At 28.9% G+C, this 24,037-nt stretch overlaps 2 protein-coding genes across 2 annotated transcripts; one reads left to right on the top strand and one right to left on the bottom strand.

The window, feature by feature from the left end:
- Positions 1–1,508: 1,508 nt before the first annotated feature.
- Positions 1,509–21,595, top strand: LOC135951140 (uncharacterized). The gene is made up of 19 exons (XM_065500724.1): positions 1,509–1,618; positions 1,776–1,903; positions 1,979–2,325; positions 3,735–3,868; positions 3,962–4,558; positions 6,378–6,582; positions 6,677–7,074; positions 7,253–7,797; positions 7,868–7,998; positions 8,080–8,260; positions 11,207–11,356; positions 12,967–13,468; positions 13,773–14,011; positions 14,084–14,263; positions 14,326–15,034; positions 16,885–17,012; positions 17,868–18,817; positions 18,881–19,262; positions 21,436–21,595. The coding sequence occupies exons 1-19, from the start codon at positions 1,543–1,545 to the stop codon at positions 21,499–21,501; spliced, it is 6,048 nt and encodes a 2,015-aa protein (XP_065356796.1). The 5' UTR covers positions 1,509–1,542; the 3' UTR covers positions 21,502–21,595.
- A 6-nt stretch (positions 21,596–21,601) lies between these two features.
- On the bottom strand, positions 21,602–23,618 carry ninaA (neither inactivation nor afterpotential A). Its single transcript, XM_065500723.1, has 3 exons — positions 23,118–23,618; positions 22,956–23,056; positions 21,602–21,717 (listed from the first exon to the last, which is right to left on the bottom strand). The coding sequence occupies exons 1-3, from the start codon at positions 23,616–23,618 to the stop codon at positions 21,615–21,617; spliced, it is 705 nt and encodes a 234-aa protein (XP_065356795.1). The 3' UTR covers positions 21,602–21,614.
- Positions 23,619–24,037: the final 419 nt, after the last annotated feature.

Genomic DNA, 24,037 nt, shown 5'->3' with positions numbered 1-24,037 from the left:
CTTCGTTTTCTAATAATCTTACATTATGCAGAGCTTGTTTTGTTCTATTAGTCTCGTTCCGCAAAAATCGCATATAAAAACTACTGATTCGTTCCAGAATTGAAAAATGTCACATAAATCATAAATTGCATAAGAGTCAACAGAATAATTCTTTAATAAAGCAACAAAAAAAATAAACACACTCATAAAATTAATTAAAATAGGTAAGAGAGCTATATTATATTATATACCCTTCACCAAAGTATACTTTAAGATAAAGATTAAAAATATGTCTGTTAAAAAAAATTTTGGGTGAAAACATTTTTGGTGAAATAAATTTTGTTTGTAATTTTGAAAAAAAAATTGTTTGGGTGAAAAACAATTTTCTGTAAAAAGAGAAAATTGGGTGAACAAATTTTGGTAAAAAATAGGTTTTCCGATTTTGACCCATTATCTTTCCAAATTTCAATGGCGTTATATATTGTCTATGGTAATAACTTAGTAATCCAGATATACGCTCATATTCTGAAAAGCTCATATCGCTTAAAACTTACGTTTTCGATTTGAAAACGGCAAACAGGTGTTCTGACAAACGAAAACACTTGAAATTTGGCGTTTTCAAACCCTAGTGTATTCTGAAACAAATAGCAAATCGCTGCGTTTTCCAGAACATGGGCGATAGATCAAAAATATGTAAAAAATCGAAGTAGTCATGGTTTTTTGCTTATATCTCGGCCATTTGTGGGCCGAATATATTGATTATATTACGCCTCGGACATGGCTATGTCAATATGTAAATAACAGTATATGTATATTAAAAAAAGTAAGAGCTATATTCTGCTGTGCCGAATCTTATATACCCTTCACCAAATTATACTTCAAAATAAAAATTTGAAATATTTTCAATTTTTTTTTTTTAAATTTTAAAATTTGTTTTTGTTTTTTTCAATTTTTTTTTTAATATTTAGCGAAAAAAAACTTTTGGTGAAAAAAAAATCGGGTTAAAAAATATTTTTCCGATTTTGACCCATTGTAGGCCCAACTTATTATGGTTTTATATACGTCATTGCAAAGGTCTTTGAAATATCTAACATTAGATATCCATATTGTCTATATTAATGACTTAATAATACAGATATAGCTCAAAAATAGGTCAAAAATCGAGGTTGTCCTGGTTTTTTCCTCATATCTCAGCCATTTGTGGACCGATTTTGCTGATTTTAAATAGCAAGCATGTCTGACAGAATTATTGAAGATTTGGATCCCGAAGATATCTGGGGTCTTCAGAAAATTGATTTCAACAGACAGACGGACATGGCTTAATCGACTCCGCTATCTATAAGGATCCAGAATGTATATACATACATTATAGGGTCGGAAATGAAAACCCTTCTCACGAAGGTGAAGTGTATAAAAATACAAATTTCAAAAAATCTATTGTATACCCTAACTTGGGAAATAAATGCGACAGTGTATAAGTGTATATTTTGTTTTATATTGACAAAAAAAAAAACATTAAAATTAAATATTTTTCTTACAATTGGGGCTCAACAATAATTTAAAATGCCCATTATTGAAATTGAAAGAGATTCTAAATCCAAAAAACATCAATTAACTTATTGCTGTCCAGCCAAGCAATGTAAGTAAAAAAATCATAAACGATAGGTCAATTATTTAAATCCGTCATATTTAAAACTAACTCCGGAACACTCATAATTTTCTGAAACACATTAAAAAGTTGACAGATGAACCTTAATGCAATAAAAATAACTAGAATTCTTCATTTCCATTCATAGATTTCAACAATAATACTGATAATCTGGTAAAAACTTTAAAAATTGTACCCAGAGTTATTATTTACAAAAAGAGCTTAAAAGTCAATAACAGCTACGAGTCCATTATAAATATAACCAATAAAGGTCTGGTAAGTTACATACAAAATTGTAAAAACTACATGATTTTCCTATAATTCACTTTGCCAACATCCTTTTCATAAAAGTATAAACGACGTTTAATATATTCTACGGACAGTAGTGATACCACTGTACGCGTATATCCCACCGAATTAACTGACAACTTTCTGCAACCCGATCAAGCATTACAAATAACTGTGCGTATTGAACCTATAGCTAAATCAAATATAAATCGACGTCGTCATGTATTTTTAAGCAGCCAACATCCAAATATGATATTTTCTATACCCATAATAATATTGACCAAAGATGATAATCGTATTTCCTTGCCATCCAGCCTAAAGTTTGCCCCAACAACTGCTGAAAATTTCACTTATTATGAAATGATACTGTATAATAAATCTGCTAAAAAGTTGCAATTTAATATCAAGTGGTAAGTAGAAAAATAAATCTCACTTGTTATTTATTATACCCTTCATATACCTTTATCTCGATTACTAACTCAATATGTTTATCAAATGCAAGACATTTCCAACGAACTATATAACTTGTTTTCAATCTTTATATTGGGTGTATGACTTAAAAATGCGGGATTTACAATAGATGGCGTATTTTTTGAACGCGGTTTTTGTTTTTAATAACTTATATGTAATTTTGAATGTACATATCTGTACATATTTGCTTGGAAAATGTCGAATTTTGTACCAAAAAAGCGTCATTTGCGGGAAGTTTTGCTTTACTTCTTTAATTTGAAAAAAAGTGCCGCTGAAGCATACCGATTGCTCACCAAAGCTTATGGTGAATATGTTCCATCGGTTTCAACGTGCGACAGATGGTTTGTGCGGTTTTGACACGGAATACAAAGATCGACCAGGTCAGCTAAAAAAGGTTGAAGACCAAGAATTGGAGGCATTACTCCAGGAAGATTGTTGTAAAACTCAACAAGAGCTTGCAAAATCATTGGGAGCTACTCAAGCAGCAATTTTCAAGACGTTTGCGAGCAGCAGGATTCATCCAAAAGCAGAGAAATTGAGTACGATACGAATTGAAGACGAGATACAATGAAGGACGATTTTGCATGTCTGAAATAATTCTTGAAGCTATAAAAGAAAATCAGTTTTGCACCGAATCGTTACTTACGATGTAAAATGGATCCATTACGATAAACAGATGCGTAAGAGATTGTATGTGAATCTTGGCCAACCAGCCAAATCGACACCAAAGCCAAATCTCCATGACGCTAAGGTAATTCCCTGTATTTGGTGGGAGCAAAAGCGCCCTATCTATTATGAGCTGCTGAAATCTGACCAGACCATCACAGGGAATCTGTACCGAACACAACTGAGTCGTTTGAAGCGAGCATTGACCGATGTAATAAATTCATCATGACAACACTCGGCCACATGTTGCAATACCTGTTAAAAAGTATTTAGAATGAAGTGGTTGGGAAATCTTGCCTCACCCGCTTTATAGTTCAGACAGTGCCCCGTCCGACTACTATTTGTTTTGATCGATGCAGAACGCTCACTATGTGACACGCTTCACTTTGGAACAGATTATCCGATACTGGCTTTATTCATTCTTGGCCTCAAATGATGATCAGTTCTTTTGGCTCGGAATTCATATGTTGCCAGAAAGGTGGGAAAAGGTCATGCTAACAATGGCCAATACTTTGAATAAATTTATATTGTACAAATGTCTTAAACATTTTAAAAAATCCCGCACTTTTTAAGTCATATACCCAATAATAAATTATGCTTCGGCGAAGGGTATATATGATTCGGCACAGCCGAATATAGAACTCTTACTTGTTTCTATTAAAATGTTTTTTATACTTTATAGCTCAAATTTAAATCTTACAGTTCAAGCCAAGTCATTTAATATTTTAAAGAAAGATTATAGTAAAATATTATTAAAACTTTATTGCAAGGACTGTGCAGTTGTTGATGATTGTCTGAAACTGAAATTTAATATGGGTAAATAAAGAATGTTTTTATAATAGCACTACTTTGCCTTAATTTATTTGAAAATTTTAATAATTTATAACAAATTTTTTTTAATTTTAATAGGTGACAATTTTGATATACCCTTTAGACATGAACCCTTACAATGGTCTTTATTTATTGATACAATAAATATTAATTTTGGTAGTTTACGATTTAAACGTGAAGAAAGTACAGAATTTTCTATATGCAATGAGTCTCTCAATGATATTGTATTTTATGTGGACTTTAATTCAATGGAGGCTGATGCCCAGAAAGCTACTAAACCAACAATTCAAAAATCAAATAATTCACAAATTGAGTTCAATGATATGAAAATAAGTGATAAAGGCGAAATTCTAAATCAACCTATTGACAAATTTCCATTTAGACACTTTGAATTTAAACCGAATTGTTCTACCATACCAGCAAATTCTTCCTATTCTGTACAAATAACTTTTCGTCCTGTTATGCACAAGGATTTCCTACCAACTGACGATGATATTCCACCATTTAGTATAGTATCTGGTCTAACGATTTCGTGGAAAGCTGAACAAAGAAACATTTGTTTAAGGGGTCAAATAATGGGACCTGAAATTGAAATATTGCCTGCAGTCCTTGATTTGCGTCAAGTATATTTTGGTGAAGAACATTGTGCTCAGATTAAGGCAGTTAATTGTGATGGTAAAACTAAATATAAATAACAAAATTTTAGTCAAAGTTATATTAGAATTTTAAAAATTAATAATAAGGGAAAACCATGATACAATAATTGTAGAAGGTAGAATCACTAGGGAGAGTTTTCAATATTTACCCCTATAACGCTTTGATTTTAATTTTTTTCATATTTTTTCATATCTTCTTTTGTTTGACGTTACAAGAATTGTATAATTGAGAATTTATTTTGTAATGAGTGTACCACAAATTATACAAATATGAATCAGCTGGTTTCAATAGAAAAATAAAAAAAGAAAATGGTTGTGGTTTGAAAAGAGGCACAAATATATTTCACACTCGTTGCCTATTGAAAATTGTATTTTTCTCTTGCTCTGCAAATCACAACCATTGAAAACTTTTTTGACAACTGTCATTTGTTGCATATCTGTAATAATCTGTGGAGTGTACCTTATATTGTTGTGTCATGGGGAAAACTATCAAAATAATAAAAATCAAGTAAGAAAGTATAGATGGGAATGTCGGAGCAAATTATACTATGATTATTAGATACCAGCTGGAAAGAAATTGTATACTATTTACTGAAATTTTAGTTGAATACGCAACTAATTTATTTCCATACTCACATCTTTAATAGATGTTAAAGTTCGATTCAGGAATAAAGTATTTTGTTTTTTTTTAAACTGGTTCAAAAAAGTTGTTTCTGAACTAATAAGCGATATATACAAGCTTGTCACAGAATTCCATTCCGATCGAAAATGGAATTAATGCCGTATTTCACTTCTTCAGAAAAAGTAAAACGAAAATTTCTTTTGGAATGAAACCATTTTCAGTTTTCAAAGTGGAATTGATATTTCATTGTAATTATTTGTTTTTCTAAAATGTTTAATCAATTTCTGCACCAAACACTTCACTTTTGTTTTAATATAAAAAAAACTGTCAAATTAATATCAGAAATACAGAATTATTAAATATTTTTGGAATTAATAAATTACGCGGAATCTGAAGAACCTAAAACGAAATCGATCGGAATAAAAACTACGGAATTGCAAACATTCCGAACAAAATGTATGACAGGCCGGATAGAACTACACAAATTCTAATTGTTTTCAGAAGTTTCAAAAAATTTCAATTGAATTTCAGAAATTTCCAATTAAATATCAGAATTTTCTAATTGAATTTCAAAAATTTCCAATTATATTTCAGAATTTTCTAATTGAATTTCAGAATATTCCAATTACATATATTTCAGAATTTTCCATTTGTATTTCAAAAATTTCCAATTTCTATTTCAGAAATTTCCATTTGTATTTCAGACTTTCTAATTTATACTTAAAAAGTTTCTAATTGTATTTCAGTATTTTCTAATTGTTTTTCAGAAATTTCTATTTGTATTTCAGAAATTGCCATTTGTATTGCAATTAGAATTTTCTGAAATACAATTGGAAAAACAATATAGAAGTGTTTTAGAAGCACAATACCGTTCCACTGAACTGGTTTCAGAAGTAATTTCGACTAGTTCCAAGGCTGTTATTAATGAATCTGAAGAGGTTCAGATTACACTCATTCTAGAACTAGTTATTTTAGAACAAGTTCTAAGTGTTTTCCTGGATTTTTGTAATTAAAAAATTAACTCCTATAAAATAACAACTTATGCATTGAATTTTTTAGCTTTTTACTAATATTGATACATTTTAATACATTTTTAAAATAAGCTTTATAAATATTTATGATCTTAAACCTGACTCGAATTCTGTATTTAATATCAAAAAATCCTTGTGTACATAAAAATATTCTAAAATTTAAATATTTTAATTTTCTTGAAAAGATATGTGCGATGCTCATGTGAATTTATACGATGTAATAAATCGGGACACAGCTCATATATTTGCAACACCAAACGAAGGTTTAACTTTAAAACCCCACCAAAGTGGCATATTTCAAATACAATTTTATTGTACAGTGATTGGGAAATTTATGGTCAAAATGGAATTTAAAGTAAAGAATGGTGGCATTTATTCAATGATTATAAAGTAAGTAAATCTTTTGTATTTTTTTAACTTTTAAATAATAAAAAAAATCAATTTAAATTAAATAAATATTCTTCGTAATTTATTTAATTCACAGGGGATATTCTAAACATGTACGCGTTAAATGTTTTCCCGACATTATAGATTTAGGAGTTACACCAATCGCTATGCCTCAAAAGCGTTTAGTATTACTAATGAATCCTTTGACGGTGCCTTTAACTGTACAATGTACTGTAAAAGATGATGGCAACGAAATACCTTTGGTCTTAAACACACGCAATGTAGAGGAACATTTGCCCATAACAGTTAATGATCCATTTCATTATTTGCAACAGTGTACAAAAGCTGATAGTGATCCAGAAAATACACTATCTGGAATAGAGGAACTTAAGTTTCAATTTGGTTTTGATGAACCACAAATTTCGTTAATGAGTGTACGTTCACAAATGGAGGATAATTCGTCTTGTAGTAGTGAATTTGAAAAGTTAGCTTTAGGTAAGTTGAAATTATGAGTATTTAAAACAGTGTTCGGCTCTCATAGCCACCAGGTGCTGAATATGAGAGGTTATTTACCTATAAACTACACGAATGCCAACGAAGTTCATCAAAATTATCCGATTTCGTTATCTTTATGCCGATCATTGTTTTGTTTTAAATTATTAACTATTTGTAGATCTAATACCAGACATGGCCCATAACTTTGTATCTTATTTGAAAACAATTAAAATATTCGATAAACCTGAGCTGGAGAAACAAATTGTCGAAGAAGCTTTAAATGTTCTTCTCAAAACTCCCTATTTTTACGACATGGACAAATATAAAAATTACACTCAAATGGATTGGAATTCTTTACCTACAGACCCAAAAGAAATCTACTGTAATACAGAGATTATTCGCCTCAAACCAAATACTGGAAAAGTCATCTCAATTGTTGTCATACCAAATGCAATCGGCTATCATCACAAATATGTGGAGCTTAGAGTTTGTCCTCTCATGCCAGCTACATCAGGCAATAGAAATACTAATTCAGTTAAAATTGTTGAAACAGATCATATGATTTCTAAACTATGGATTGAATATAACTGTGCGATACCAGAAATCATATGGGACAATGTCGTTATTATGCAGGATAAGTTGTATGCGGGAGAATTTTATGATTTTCAAATGTCATTTGAAAATAATAGTTGTATTGGTGGTTTTTTCTATTATGATGTTATTGTATGTATTTTTTAAGAGAGTTTGTTTACTTTAACATTTATTTGAATTTTCCTTTCTTTTAAACATTTAGCCACATTCCAATTTGGGTATCATGAAATTTCCAAATAATAAATGGAAATATTTTATTGAACCTGGTGCAAAAATCTATGTACCATGTCAAGTAAAATTTAATAAATTGGGTTTTATAACGTTAGCTGGACTGTAAGAATAAATTAATGATTCAAATTTCATAAGATTTTATAAAAATGTATTTGATTTTATTAAATTTTTATTTTTTTTTAGCATAAAGTTTGTGGGAGTTAATGCCTGTTATCCATTTCATATTAAATCAGAAGTTTTGCCACCAAAAGTTAATTTTCTACCTCGATCTATAGTAAAAACTGTCGATGTTTTAGTATTTTCAAAACTGTATATATTTATAGAAAATGCTACACCCACCACTACGTGGTTTAATCTAAAATTGGTTAGTATATTTCTTGCAGAAATTATATATATTCTACACCATTTCCAATTGAATTTCAAAAAATTTCCATTTGTATTTCAGAATTTTCTATTTGTGTTTCAGAATTTTTAATTTATACTTCAAAATTTTCTAATTGTATTTCAGAATTTTCCAATTATTTTCAAGAAATTTCCATTTGTATTTCATAATTTTCTGTTTCTATTTCAGAAATTTCCATTCGTATTTTTGAAATGCAATTAGAAATTTCGAAAATACAAATGGAAAATTCTTGAAATCAGTAATTGGAATATACTGAAATTCAATTAGAAAATTCTGAAATATAATCGAAAATTTGTGATATTCTTAGAAATTAGTTTTGCAACTTTTGGAATACAATTGGAAATGGCGTAGAAAAAGAAAAAAGGGAAAACATAAATGTGCCATTGATCCTAGTGTTAATAGATCACTATGTATTTTCGCGAAAAACTTTAATTATTACTCTACTACATTCATGCATTAAAATTAGAGTTTTTCTTTTCCCGCACTTTTTCATTTCCCGGGAAATCGATTCATTTTGAAATTTCCCGGGAATTCCCGCATAGAACAAATTATTCAATTTTAACAATGTAGACTTCGTTAAAAATCTAAAAAAAAATTCTTTGGTTTTAAAATGTAATTGGATACACATACAAAAATCCAATACAAATTTAATATAAAGAAATAAACTGACTCGATTTCTAATTGTGGTTATATACAAACCTGTCACCATTTGTCATTTGTATCAGAATGACCTCAATTTCCATTAGATTTTGTTCTACCTTCGTTAGACTACAAATAATTCTGGTAATTCGCAAAAAATAAATATTTTATTTTTTTTTAATTTTGAATTGGCAATGTTTTGCTTATTAAATCAAAAATTAAGTAAAGATGTTAATTAAAATTTTAAGTAAAGTTTAGAAAACCCAATAATATTAAACAAAATTCAAATTAACCGAAGGTGGTTTTATTTCAAAAATTTTCGTTTTACTCTTTGTGAAAAAGCTACATACTGAAATAATTCCATTTTCGATCGGAATAGAATTCAGTGCCAGCCTTGAACATTCACAAGTTTTTGGAATAATTTGAATAATGAATATGTTATTGAACTATTTGGTTTAATTTTTTTTTGCTGTATAAATCTTCTGTATTTGTTTTGGAGCTTTAAGCATCTTTTAGAGAAAGTCAAAAAACATTAAATAAAACTGAGGAAAATAATTCTCGGGAATTCTCGCACAATTTCCAGGGATTTCGGAATTTCTCGTCCCGGGAATTCCCGTGAAAAACTTGAATTAAAACTTAATATAGTGAAGATAATTGAATAGTGTGTGCTCGATCGTTTTCAAAACTGAAATCAATTTAGGTGTGATGAATTTCGATTGATTTCATATTCAATTTTTGTTTCATTACGTATCATTTTTATAACAAAATAAGCAACTCTCCATTTGTTTACCGTAATTAATGTGAAGATTTAATTTCGATAAATTCCCTTTTAAACAAATTCGAATTTGAAACTAATATGACAAAACGATTCAAACAAACACATCACCCCTTTTGTCGTTTTCAAATCGATTTTGCATGTAAATCGTTATTCATCACATACCTGAATAATACTAAGTTTTTAAAAAAAACGTTTGTTTTTAATTAAATGTCCTAAATGTTCCATTACATTTTCATTTAATTAAATGTCTTTAATATAAACTAAAATGTTCCATTACATTTTCATTTAATTCCAAAATACTGTGTAAAAAAACATTTTATATAATAAATAAGAGAACCTTTATAGATACAGGTTTTGTTATTTATCACAGAAACGAAATTGCAGCCTTTGTTTCTAAACCCCTCAATTATCAATAAAAAAATAACTCATACCACCCGTAATCCATATTTTCATTTATTCTTTTACTGTTTTTAATAAAAATGAACTACGGGTTGTATGATTAATATTTTTTCAAAATAATTAATCTGTGCTTTTCGCAAGAATACAAATTACTCATACCACCCATAATTCATGTTATGAAATCAGTTATTATCATAGTTGGTTACCGTACTTGCTCAAGTATACTTGACGTATGCGAACCAGCACAAAGTTAAATCTTTGAAAGAAACGATGGTAAACATAGTTTTGAAGATTTTGCTTATGTTCTAGTTGTTGCTTAATATTTTCATACACAATGTCATTCAATCTAATCATTCTTTCTGTCCTAAAGACACACTATTTTCACATGTACAAAATATTTTATTTGATTTTTATTTTTCACAAATAAAAGTAAACAATAACAGCTGATTCATCAAATGCACAAGTTTTTTGAGTCTAAAGTGTCACGCAAACTTATTAAAGTTGTACAAACGAATTACCACACATCTTTTTTGCATTTCATTAGCGACAGTGTAAAAATGCACAGATTACTGGGCATTTAAGCATTTACATGGGGACCCTTAATATAATTTTATTTATAATTTTTGTTAACTTGATTAATCTTTTATGTCAAATCGAAATTACCTTTACCAATACCGAAATAACAGCAGTGATACCTTTTAACCACTTTGAATCGGTAGCAAACCGTTGTATTATGGGTTTTATGAGTAATATTTTTTAAAACAATTAACCTATTTTTGTCGAAATAATGGTAATTGATCTAAAAACACTGGAAACGCAGGTATTTTCCAAAATATAAAGAATTTTGACATAATTTTATAATAATAATCATAGGGTAAAATAGACACGAGACGTAACTGTCAAAAACCAAACTCTTGCAACAACAAAATACATGTTAGTCAATGTATTTTGTTATTGTACCAGATATATGATTTGTTGCATTTTTGTTTGACAAATCGGAGTGTCTCGTCTTTGTGTAATTCTCTATGATAATAATTATTACATTACCTAGTAGCAATACGAAAATATACATAAATGTTTTTGTTTTTCAGAAAGATGATACTGACATATCTATAGAACCCTGCGGTGGTCAATTGGCTCCCACTGGTCAAGCTATGTATATTACTTTAAATTTATTGTATAAAGATCCCGGAACATATAAAAATGTACTATATATAACAATGGAATTTGCAACTATAGAGGTATATTTTGCATAATCAACATTATTATAAATGTCGTTAACGTATCGAAAATTTTGAAATTTTTAACATTAATAATATAAATATGAAGAAGTTCTTATGTATTCGACACGACCACTGCTTTAGTGTGAAGTTAACGGTAATATAAAATATTGTCATCATTTTAAACTTTACATTTTAGGGGTGGTCGGCACAAGGAGAAAATTTTAAAGTTGAGTAAAAAGAATTTAGTTTTTTATTTCATAATTTTAACGAGTTTCGTTCACATTTGTGTTGTGTATATCTGGTGGCTACGAGTAAGCAAAACAAATATATTCTAGTAAAGAGCGCTGACCTACCCCCTTCCATACATGCCAAGACGATAGTTTACCTAATACTACATTCATGATTTCACTGATAGTAGGAAGCAATATCCCCTTAACAAGAATCACAACATCATAAGCTGATACCTTCCGATACTTTTTCTCACAAATTCTCGGCTTAGAAATAACACTAGTTATGCAATCTAATGCAATCTACATATGTATATATGTAAACAGATAAATCTATTTTATTTGCACTGCTATTTTTTTAAAGCTCTCATATTTTCACTCTTTCTCTCTCAGTTAGAGTTGTCAGTTTTTCTTATATTTACGAACTAAGACCGAAATTATCACATTCGTTTGTGAATGGCAAGGAAGAAGAATAGAAAATAACTGTAAAATACAAACAAGATTATACAAATGACAATAAAATCTGAACCAAGGCGAATTTATACAAGGTGGAGTTGTTTTTTTGGTTCTTGCTTCTGTCAAAGCTTGTTTTTATATTTCAATATCTGCTTATTATTCTATAGTTATTAACCAAATTTTTATTTTTTACATAAATAAGTAAAGCCCTCATTATTCAATTATCTTCACTATATTAAGTTTTAATACATATTTGTTTAATTTTTCATTTCTTTTTTTTGACATTTGTTAAGACCAATTGTTGTTTTTGTAGAACTGCCACCACCTTGTATGAATTTGCCTTGATCCGAACCGCTTCATTTAATTTGTATTTTATCTCAGAAGAGAAAACCATTTCGATTCGAACATAGAGTTGAAATAATATAATATTCCCAGCAAAACCATTTAACGATTTAAAATGCTAATTTATGTCACTTCACTACTTACATAATAGGAATGGAAAGTACATTTTATCTCAGCAGCGAATTCCATCCAGCAAAAACGTTCATTGCCATGTAACGATTTAAAATACATTTTGATTCGTTATTTTAACACGGTGATGTCACTACCACAAACGCTTATAAATATGCCGTCACTAAAAGCAGTTGCAAGTAATGACTTAAATAACACATTCATAATTAGGTCTCACATAAGTCGTTATCAGTAAAAACTGAATGTGCTGAGCACATTGTGCTCATGCAAATAACTAGAAATTAAGCATTTATATAACAGATAATAAATAAGTCATTATACGACTACTTCTAAGGAAGACAGATGATATGTAGGTGTCATTGCAAAGTATGTTATTGAATATGTGCAAGTCATTACTGAAATAACAATAACTCATAAGATCAGTTTGATATATGTTATAATTATTAACATGTAAATTTTGATTAATTTTTCCAGAAAATTCCCATTACTATAAATGTCAAAGGCATACCAATCTTTTTTGAACCTGAGATTCGTGCTAATGTCTTGAATATTGGCAGCATACTATGTAATACGGAAGAAGATTATTACGCAGATAAGCCAAACTATATAAAAGTTATAAAAGTGGTCAATAAAGGATTACGACATTATCGATTAAGCATTACACGAACTAAATGTTCAGCTAAACCCACATGCAGCATTAATTCATCGAAAGTAAAACTAACTATAAAACCTAATAATTTAATAGTGCCTCCTTTAATGGAAAATAGTTTTAACATATTAATAAACTGCTGTGAATCAACGACAATATTCAGTGAATTTCGAATACAGTTAACTGATCAGAATGATGTAAAACATATGGAAACGTCTAGCTTTATAATGACAGCAACATTTATTCTGCCACAGCTTTCGTGGAATCGGCGAGAAATTACTATGAATTATTATCGAACACATAAGTACAAGGAGCACGAACAGTTTGGTAAATTTAAATATATGTTATACAGATTACACAGATATTAAACAAATGACAGTTCTCAAAAAAAGTAATGTAAACTGTATGATTATTTTGACGTTCCACTTTTCAATCGTTGTGCTTAGCAGAGCGAGAGAAAAAGTAAAATTTTCAATACGCAACGATTATGATATATTTGTCCCTCTTTCCATTTTGACATTTCCTTTTGTTTGTTTTCTATTGCCATATTAGTGGAACCAGCTGATTCATATCTGTGTAATCTGTAATATGTTATATTATTCATTTATTTGATGTCTTAACTTTTTTTTAGAAACTGTAAAGCTTAGGAATATTACTGAGAATAGTGTGGATCATGTAAATATAAAATTAACTGGACCTTTTAAAATAAAAGAATTGTTTGAACATAACTACGTAAATGAATTGTATTTTTCGATGGGAGGTTTAGAAACAAAAGAATTTTTCATTATGTTGAATAAAGATCTTATAAGAAATCGTTTAAATACCTATTATGAAGGATGTATAACATGTTATGCAAATTCAAGAGTTCAGGTAAAAATAATTGTATTATTTACATTTGAAGCCGATGTGATTGAGGACTATTTTAATATGCATTTTATCTAGAAATCGGTTCGTTTAAAATTAATGGTATTTGTACCCAAAATATACCTGAAACAAAACCAGGTGACTTTATTTACAAAGAACACCGAAGGTGGTACCTATATAGAACTTGTAAATACCGGAGAAATTCCAGCCATTTATAAATGGAAAAAATTAAAAGAGGAATGCCATTACATAAGACAGGTTTATATAAATATTTAATTGAAATACGTTAAAATATGACCTATTAATTTTAAATCCATTAGGAAGATGATGCTCAGCAAGTTGCTTCTATGATTTTATCTGATCTTATACATATGCTGGACCTGGAAAACATTAATATCGAAGCAGATTCAGAATTAAATATGACACATCGCTATCAGAAATTCAAATGCATTTTAAAGGATTTAACTGACCCTATTAATATCAAGGAGATTTTAAATGAAATTATAGATAATTTAGATTTAATCAATAGACGCTATAAATTGTGTAACCAAGAGCCTATATCACCTTTGCCTGAGTGTTTCGAAATAGAAAATAAATTTAGAAATCATATCCAGAATGATAGTGAAATCATACAACGATTTAACAGATATTCAACAGATCATATACATTCACAAATTGATGATGCTTTGAATGTGGAAATTTCACAGCTTCAAGAAGAATTTAATGAAAAACTTGATGGAATTGAAGATCATTTTAATTCGCAAACAATATTTGTGAATCGCAAATTTACAGCGATTTCTTCTACAACGTCTGTTGCAGCCGGGGAGTTATCGAATGAATACACTTGTGTTTATCATACTTTGGATCACATTTTGAGTCATTTAAAACTAGAAGACAGTTATGTATTATCATTGCCGAGCACTGAAACCTGCGATCTTAGGAACTCGGTATATTTTTTTGATAAATGTGGAGTATTGCAAGCAAATGAAAAGGAAATGTGCGCTTTACATATTCCAGCCATTAGAAAAGGTATGTAAATAGATGTAACTGTAGTGATTGACAATACAATGGAAACTTTTCCAAATATTTAACTAATGGATCAAAATCAAAAAAAACACTTATGAAATTTGTATTTTTTTAGTATTTTATTATACTAGAAACAAAAATAATAACATAATTCTAAAAATAGAAAATCATAAAAAATACACATAGAGCGGAAACTAGAAAAAACTCAAACAAAAAAAAATACTCAAAATAATCATACCTACATACGAGTGTTGTTTTTGTTTTAACATAGATTTTTACTAGTGCATTCTCACTACTTAGGATTTTGACAACTGAGTTTCCTATCTATGTGTATTTATCTATGTAGAAACAAACTAAAAAGTATTTATTATTATGGTATTGTGGTTATGGGCATAGAGAAATTATACATACAGTGGTGGGCACCAATTTAAGACAAATACTTGAATTTTTTTCATCAACTGAATTTTAAGTGCGTTAGAGCCAAAATAAAAGGACCTCTAAGGGTATGCAATTCATTATTAATGTTTCTAGTTTCTCAAAAATGTTTGGAAAAATCGGTAAAACATATATGGACAAATATATGTGGAAATACGTTGACCCTCCTCAGCGAACATCCGCTGTTAATAACATGATATGACCGAAACTAATGGAACTAGAAATACGAAATTTGGTCCGAATATTTTATAATAATAAAAATATAATGATATAAATGTGAAAAAATATGTTTATTTAAAAAAAAAATTTGTTGGTCAAGTTGTAGAAAAATCTTATGAGTTCGTGGTGAATATGTATGAATTGATACAGTCGAAAAAAACACACTTGTGTGTTAAAACAGTCCTCATGCATACATATTAGTACGTTTTTGTAACTTTTTTGAGGAATTTTTTTTTGTTTGTGTATATTATTTTATCTGAAATTTTTTTTTTTATTTATTATTAAGTCCCCATCCATACTGTGAAACATTTGCTGCAAAACATTTGAGTTTGTTGATGAAAGGGGAAAGAGGAATGGAAAAGGGTACTCTGTTGCATGTACATGAAGTTTTTGTTGAGTATGTCATCCACATTTATTCGTACATATTCGTTCTGTACAGAAATGTCAAAAACTGAAGAGCAAAAACTTCACTGTGTGGACACGAATGTAGTTTCAAAGGAGAATTTAAAAATGTTTTGCAGCAAATGTTCCACAGTGTGGACCGGGACTAAAGAATATAAAACACAAAAAAAGCTAAATATTTATTTATTTAGTATCTTACTCTTAAGAATTTAGAATCAATTAAAGGTATTTTTGGCGATTGCTTCAAGGCTCTTTTAAAGTACGACTTGAAGAGTCTTACACGATTATTTTTGGGGCATCGTATTACACTCATTACGTCGATTTATTCAATGCTCATTTGAAATAGGAATAAAAGAGTCTTCAACGATTCTTTTGGGGGCATCGTAGACGACTAATATGGAAGAGTCGGCATCAGAACACAGTTTTTCCAGTTGTACTGAACTTGAGCGATTGGAATACGATATCGCGGACGATTAATTTAATCGCCAGCTCCGATCGTCTACGATCGAAAATACTAGCTGGGTGGTTTGTACTATTAACTAGATACATCCAATATTTCTGGAATTTCAAATTATTTAATTTCATTTCAATATTGTCTTAAATGAGTCAGTAACATTCTTATTGCATGATTTACAAATATGGATTTGAAAGCTTCTGGCCTCGTATACTTAAACCAATTATTTCTTTATTCACATACTGTTTTAAAATGAAACCACGGATTTTAATATTTATTATTTTTTTTGAAACACAACAATAAATCTTTGTTTTTATTAAAATTATTCGAATTTTTCTTGTAGGTTTTGAAGTTCGTGCCCTATTTCAATTATATGTGGTTGGTGGAAAATCCCAACAATTAGAGATGATTTTAGTTAATTTGGATAAAACCGTTATATTAAGCAAAGAAAGCATTTATTTGGGTCTCAGGGTAAGATATATTGTTTAATAATGTCACTTCTAACAATCTCTAGATCTCTTGTTGCTCTCTTGTTAGTATTTAAAATTAAATGAACGGAATCCTGTAAAATCCAGTAATAGTTTGCAGAAATTATTATATTAACAGAAAACAAGTAAGAGAGCTATATTCGGCTGTGCCGAATCTTATGTACCCTTCACCAAATTATACTTCAAAATCAAAATTTTAAATATTTTTAGGTAAACAAATTTTTTTTTAATTTTTTGAAAAAAAATTATTCGAATTGTTTTTTTTAAATTTAAAATTTGTTTTTTTGTTTTTTTTTTGTTTTTTTTTTCATTTTTTTTTAATATTCAGCAATAAAAAACTTTTGGTGAAAAAAAAAATAGTAATCCAGATATACATAGGTCAAAAATAGTTCAAAAATGGAGGTTGTCCTGGTTTTTTCCTTATATCTCAGCCGAAAGAATTCTGGAGATATTGATGTAGGAATCGTGTATGTAAGTTATTTGGGGGCTTCGGAAAGTTGATTTCAACAGACAGAGGGACAAACAGACGGACATGGCTTAATCGACTAAGCTATCTATAATGATCCAGAATATATGTACTTTATAGGGTCGGAAAATTATATTGTGGAAATTACAAACGGAATGACAATCTTATATAAGCCCTTCTCGGGAAGGTGAAGGGTATAATAAATAAAGATTTCATAAATTTTAAATAAAATAGTGGATATTTTTGAGGGGATTATTCCGCAATTCCATTCATTTAAATTTTAATGAATAATACTACATTGTAATTAAAAACAGTTTCTTTCAAGAATTTCTAACCAAGAATCCAATAACTAATATTTTCTCTTTAACTTAGCCTTGGTATGAACGATATCGCACTAAATCCTATGTTCAAAATACAACTAATTATCAAATTGCTTTAAAAATCAATAAAGTACCAAGACCTCTAGAGAAACTACCTAAACTCGCTACAGGATATATCAATATAATAGAAAACAAAACGCTTCAGTTAATGCCTTTACAAAATACTACCATTCGAACTGAAGGTATTATGGGCTTTAATGAGGAATTTAAACAAGAATTAAATATCATTATAAATGAGAGTGAAGAATTAATATTAAATATAAGTGGACATGGAATAATGCCAATGTTTATTATTTCTAAACCGTTACTACCACTTCTGGAGCAAGATCCATTTGAAATTACCGAAGAATATCGTTTATTACAAAAAATATTTTATTTAGAAATGTTTAAATCAATTACCGAACAAGATGAAGGGTATCCTAAAACAATGGATGAAGAGGAAAACTCATTACAAGACATTCAAAGTTTTGAGGCAGATTCAAGTGAAACTGAATATGGATCGGAAAGCGCTAGAACTTCTGGGGATATAAAAAGAGAACAACGTTTTTTTAGGCTTATAAAAACCTATATTCTGGTAAATAATAATGAAGATTTACCAAATTCTAGGATTTTGGAACAATTATTGCAAACAGAAAAATTTTTAAATCATTTACGTCACAACTCTGTAAGTTGTTCAATTTTAAGCCGGCTCTATGAAAACTATTTACTGCAACGAAATAGTTATGATGACAAAATTGCTATTAATTTAAAACATTTTACCATACAATCTCTACCATTTCAATTACGAACCCATATTTTAGATATGGACAAAGTATATTTAAATCAATATTCAAAACTTATGTTTGAATTGGAGTTTATTGGTGCTCCTGGTGAATTAATAGCAGCAGCTAGATGTGCTCTTAAAATTCCAGGACTAACGGTTGATCTCGAAATTGTGGAAAAGTAAGTTTTAGAACAAAACACAAAATTATTAAAAAAAAAAAATAATTCATTTTTACTTTATAGTACCGATAATAACGATTTTATTTATTATCGCTCTGAAGAAAAATTATTTGCCTGTGATAAACCCTATCGCAATATAAATGAACGTAACATGGATGCTGAAACCAATCCCAAACTCAAACATGCCCATTCTTATGATATAAATCGTTTGCAACAACATGAACGTAATGTAACGAGAAAGGAACCTAAATCCCTTAGGAACTATTATAATAGTTTGAATAAATCCATATATATGGACCAGAAGTATCATTTTACACATTGTAAAATATTTACAAATACTGAATGTATTATGTCGAAAGCAAGAATCAAGGTTATTGTACTATTCCGGCCACAGAAGTCACATTATAAACATAATCAAAATGTTGAGGATTATCTTTATATCGATGTAAGTTTAAATTAAAACAAGAGCTACATATATTCGGCTGTGCCGAATCTTATATACCCTTCACCAAATTATACTTAAAAATATTTTTTTTAAATATGTACTTTTATTTAACAAAATTATAAATTTTTTTTAAATTGTCTTAATTTTTTTTTAAATTGTTTTTAAAATTTTTTTTTCCAAATTGTTTTTTAAAAAAATGTTTTTTCCAATTTTTTTTTAAATTTTTTTTTTTTTATTTTTAAAAAATATTTTATGAGAAAAAAAAATTCGTGTTAAAAAATATTTTTCCCGATTTTGACCCATTGTAGCCTTAAATACATCGTTGCAATGGACTTTGAAATATATATCATTAGATTATTGCATTTTGTTGTTGTTTTGTAGTGATGAGCAAAAGCGCTTAGTCCAATTTATCACAATTTATCACAAGAAAAAGCTCTAAGTCACTATAAAAAGTACAGTTTAACCATTTGTGTCAAATTGTTCAATGACATGTATTCAAACAAGTAAGAAAAAATGGTCGGTCAAATATTTTTCTGTTAAAATTTCAATAATTTATTTTAGGAAGAGGGTCTTATTTGGGAACTATGACTAATTATGGACCGATCGCCATGAAAGTTATTTGCGTTGAATTTTATGTGTATACCAACATTTTTAATAGATTTATGCTTGTTAAAGTGATTTTGGAGAGACCGATCGGCATGAAATTAGGTGACATGATTTCCATAGTATAAAGTTAAAGTATAGAAGTTAGAGGAAATATTATACTGATTTCATCCAGTTTCAATAGGATTCGTCCTTGGGCCTAAAAAAGTGTATGAACCACATTTTATGGAAATATCTTCATATTTTTAGGTATACAAAATTTATAAAAAAAAATTTCAAAATAGTTTTTTAAAATTTAAAAAAAAAATTCAAATTTTTTTTTAAAGTTTTTTTCAAATTTTTTTTTTTTTTGTTTTTTTAAAATTATTAGTGAAAAACAAGCAGGAGATCTATATTTGGCTGTGCCGAACCTTATATACCCTTTTTAAAAAAGTTTTTTCCAAATTTTGTAAAATTTTTTTTTAATTTTTAAAAGATTAAAAAAAAAATTTTGTATGAATAAAAAAATTCTGGTTAAAATATATTTTTCCCGATTTTGACCCATTTTAGGTCCAACTTACTATAGCCTTATATACATCGTTGAAATGGACTTTGACATATCTATCATTAGATACCCATTAATGACTTAGTAATCCAGATATTGATCAAAAATAGGCCAAAAATCTAGGTTATCCTGGTATTTTCATTATTTGTGGACCGATGTTGTAGATTTTTAATAGCAACCGAGTCGGAAGAATTCCCGATATATTGATGTATGAATCATGTATGTAAGCTATTTAGGGGCTACGGAAAGTTGATTTCATCATAGAGACTGACAGACGAACAGACGGACATGGCTATATCGACTTCGCTATCTGTAACGATCCAGAATATATATTTTGTGGGATCGCAAATGAAAAATGTAGAAATTACAAAGTGAATGACAAATCCTTGCCACTCATGGTGAAGGGTATAAGAAGTAGTAAATAAGAAATGAAAGACAAGTTCTAAGAAAAAGACCTAAGTCCATCAAAAAATACAAACTAAGCAATAGAAAAAGCTCTAAGTCCAAAAAAACGCGCATAGAAAACAAAGAAAAATACATTTACAGAATTCAAAAACTTAGAGCATTTGCATTTTAAGCCAGCGATATATACTCGCAAATGAAAAATGTAGAAATTATAAACGGAATGACAAGCTTATATATACCCTTGCCTCTCATGGCGAAGGGTATAAAAACAACTTCTAAAACTAGTTAGAATAATCAGTTCTAACTAGTTTTACATGATTATTATAAACATAATCAAAGTTTTGAGGATTATCTTTATATTAATAACGTAAGTTCAAATTAAAAAAACAATAAGTTCTAAAACAAGTGAAGTGGCGAATCAAACTTCAAACAGTAATTAGTATAGCTTCCAAAGCCCAAGAGTCGCAATATTTCCATTGATATTTTCAGGCTTCTGATTCAAAAGAGTAAATCTGACGACTAGTTCTAGAATATAGAACAAGTATTACCTCTAAAAATATTTTATTTTTTAAACAATTTTATATTTCGTATAACATTTTTCTTTTTCTTTCCATTTTACAGTTACATATGGGTCCAACACTTCCGATATTGCTACGAGCTGTGATTATTGATAGAAATCGTACCTAAACATCAGAATATTTTATAAACAATTTTTGAATCTATTTTTTGTTTATTTCTTTAGCTTATTTTATACATTTATTGAAATAAAATTAAATATTTTAATCAATTTTTTTTACAATTTAACAATACATATTTAATTGGCGGAAGAAGTAATGGAAGATCATCAAGACAATAAATGAACTACAGAATGGTAAACCGGCAGCCTTTATCCAACCCAAGATGCTAAAAAAGAAACAAGAATATTTGAGTAAAAAATAAAATAAAATTCATTTCAACCTTTGAATGGTTAAATTTTTGTTAATTCAAATCTAATTTCAGTTTTGTTTTGAAAATTTATTCAAATTAATGGAATTAAAGAAAAATTCATTGATTCTCTAAGGAAATAATTATATAAAGAATTAGTTCTCAAAGGAATGAAGTACTAAGAAATTAAATCGCAATGAATTATTTAATGGAATGGTTAAGAGAAAAAAATTGATTTGTAATTTAATTTGATTTGAAGTCAAAATATTTGTAGCAGACCCACATTATTATATATATTCTGGGTCCTCATAAGATTCTAAGACAATCTAGCTATGTCAGTCTGTTGAAAACACGATAGGGCCCAAACCAAAGGAGCTAGCTGGCTGAAATTTGGCACAAATACACTCTGTTGATAAGTTTTATTTGCTATTGAAAATGGGCAATATTGGTTCATGATTTCACCTAGTCCCCATACAAATTTCCCCTGGAATACTGTTTGGGCAGTAATAAATATCTTTATTATGAGGCATCCCTGTTAATATTTTGCACAAATTAGTTCTAAGTACTATGAAATTATACTGTAAAGTATGGCGAAATACAGGCAATATTTGTTCCTAGTTCCCATACAAGGTCTCCCTCAGAAAATGACTTGAACATTCATAATTGTAATCTTATAATAATTAATAACGTGATGAAATTAGACATAAACAAGTTTATGAAACTAAATCATTCTACCAACTTTTGGACGGACATAGCTTTATAGTCTTTGATTCTTATGGGGACCCATGGCTTAATATAAAAAAGGCGTAACTCGATTTTTTGTTACTTTACAAGAGAAGGAAAAAACAATTTTTAATAAGAAGAGACATCATATTTTATATCTCATTTAAAATTTATTTTTTATTTTAATGAAGTTATTTAATACCAGCCTTTTTTCATTGATATTTTTGAAAAAAAGAAAAATTAGTTACGCCTTTTTTATATTAAGCCATCGATATATACTAATGTGGGTCTGCGACAAATATTTTGATGTGTTACAAAGGGAATGAAAAAGTCAATATACTACCTCGCCATCTTTTTTGATGGTGGGTATAAAAATAAATAATTTTAGTGCACATATTTAGTTTAAGGAACAGGAAGTGATTAATTTTGGCTTATACTGCCAGGCCTAATACTTTAATAATTTACAAACAACACTATATCACAAATAGACTTACCTAAAATCATCCGGGTAAAATTCATAAGGTTCTGTAGGCATTTCTCCACAATTTACAATAATAACCGGATCTATAGGATGGTCATCGGTATCCGTTTTAACCTATAAAATCCAAAATTAATACCCTCACAACTACATCTTCCATATATGTATTTCAACTCACATCTTCTATGGCATACACTGTATCCATACCCTCTATAACTTTACCAAATACCGTATGTTTACCATTTAACCATTGGGCAGCCACAGTTGTCACATAAAATTGACAACCATTTGTATCGGGTCCCCGATTTGCCATACCCAAATAACCAGGTCTAAGATGTTCCACATCTAATGCTTCATCTTGAAAGAAATCACCATAAATACTAGTCGAACCAGTGCCGTCGTTATTCACAATATCGCCGCCTTGTATCAGAAAACGACTAATCACCCGATGAAATTCAGAGCCAACATAGGTTGTGCCATTTATGCCCCGCAAACAAATATGACGAAAGTTTGTTACGGTTTTCGGAGCTCTTTTGCCAAACAACCCAAAAACTATGCGTCCCAAGGGTTTCTTTTGATGTTTTACATCCATGTAGATTTTGGAGGTAACCGTAAAACTTAAACCCGAAACACAGGTGTAAATTAATTCCAATAAAATTAATATCTTCAATATATTCATAATTATTTTACTAGTACAATGTTATACGTTTATAAGGAAATTTTCAATACTAAATAAAATTTTATTTTCTAATGATTTTAATACCTGTTCTTTCATTTGTTTTCTTATTTGGTGAAACCATATAAGTATCGTTTCATATAAGGTTTTTAGTATAGGTTTAACAAACCCTTGATTATTGCGATGTCGTCACATTCTTTAGCATAAAAGCAATATTGATTTTTAAAATGTTTTTCTATTACTACCGTATAGCACCACAAGACTTACAATGAACTTATTATATATATTTGACCTAGAAAAAATAGAATAAACCGAAATTATTACTGAGTACTAGTTTTTAAGGAGTATTTAAAATTATACAATTTCATACAACATATTAAATTCTAACTACTGTAACGTATACTTTACGTTAATTTAAGAAA

This window comes from Calliphora vicina, chromosome 2, assembly GCF_958450345.1.
Source record: "Calliphora vicina chromosome 2, idCalVici1.1, whole genome shotgun sequence".
In the NCBI taxonomy this organism is placed as follows: Eukaryota; Metazoa; Arthropoda; class Insecta; order Diptera; family Calliphoridae; genus Calliphora; species Calliphora vicina.
The sequence above is the reverse complement of the archived record's forward strand: the minus strand, read 5'-3'. Positions and strand labels throughout refer to the sequence as shown.

Bases quoted from the DNA above. Each gene is read 5' to 3' on its own strand.
- ninaA (XM_065500723.1), bottom strand. From the start codon at position 23,618: ATGAATATATTGAAGATATTAATTTTATTGGAATTAATTTACACCTGT. The intron at 23,057-23,117 runs GTGAGTTGAAAT...TGGATTTTATAG, and splicing joins CAGTGTATGCCATAGAAGAT to GTTAAAACGGATACCGATGA. The intron at 21,718-22,955 runs GTAAGTCTATTT...TTTCTTTTTTAG, and splicing joins TTTTACCCGGATGATTTTAG to CATCTTGGGTTGGATAAAGG.
- LOC135951140 (XM_065500724.1), top strand. From the start codon at position 1,543: ATGCCCATTATTGAAATTGAAAGAGATTCTAAATCCAAAAAACATCAA. The intron at 2,326-3,734 runs GTAAGTAGAAAA...TATACTTTATAG, and splicing joins TTGCAATTTAATATCAAGTG to CTCAAATTTAAATCTTACAG. The intron at 4,559-6,377 runs GTAAAACTAAAT...TTTCTTGAAAAG, and splicing joins TAAGGCAGTTAATTGTGATG to ATATGTGCGATGCTCATGTG.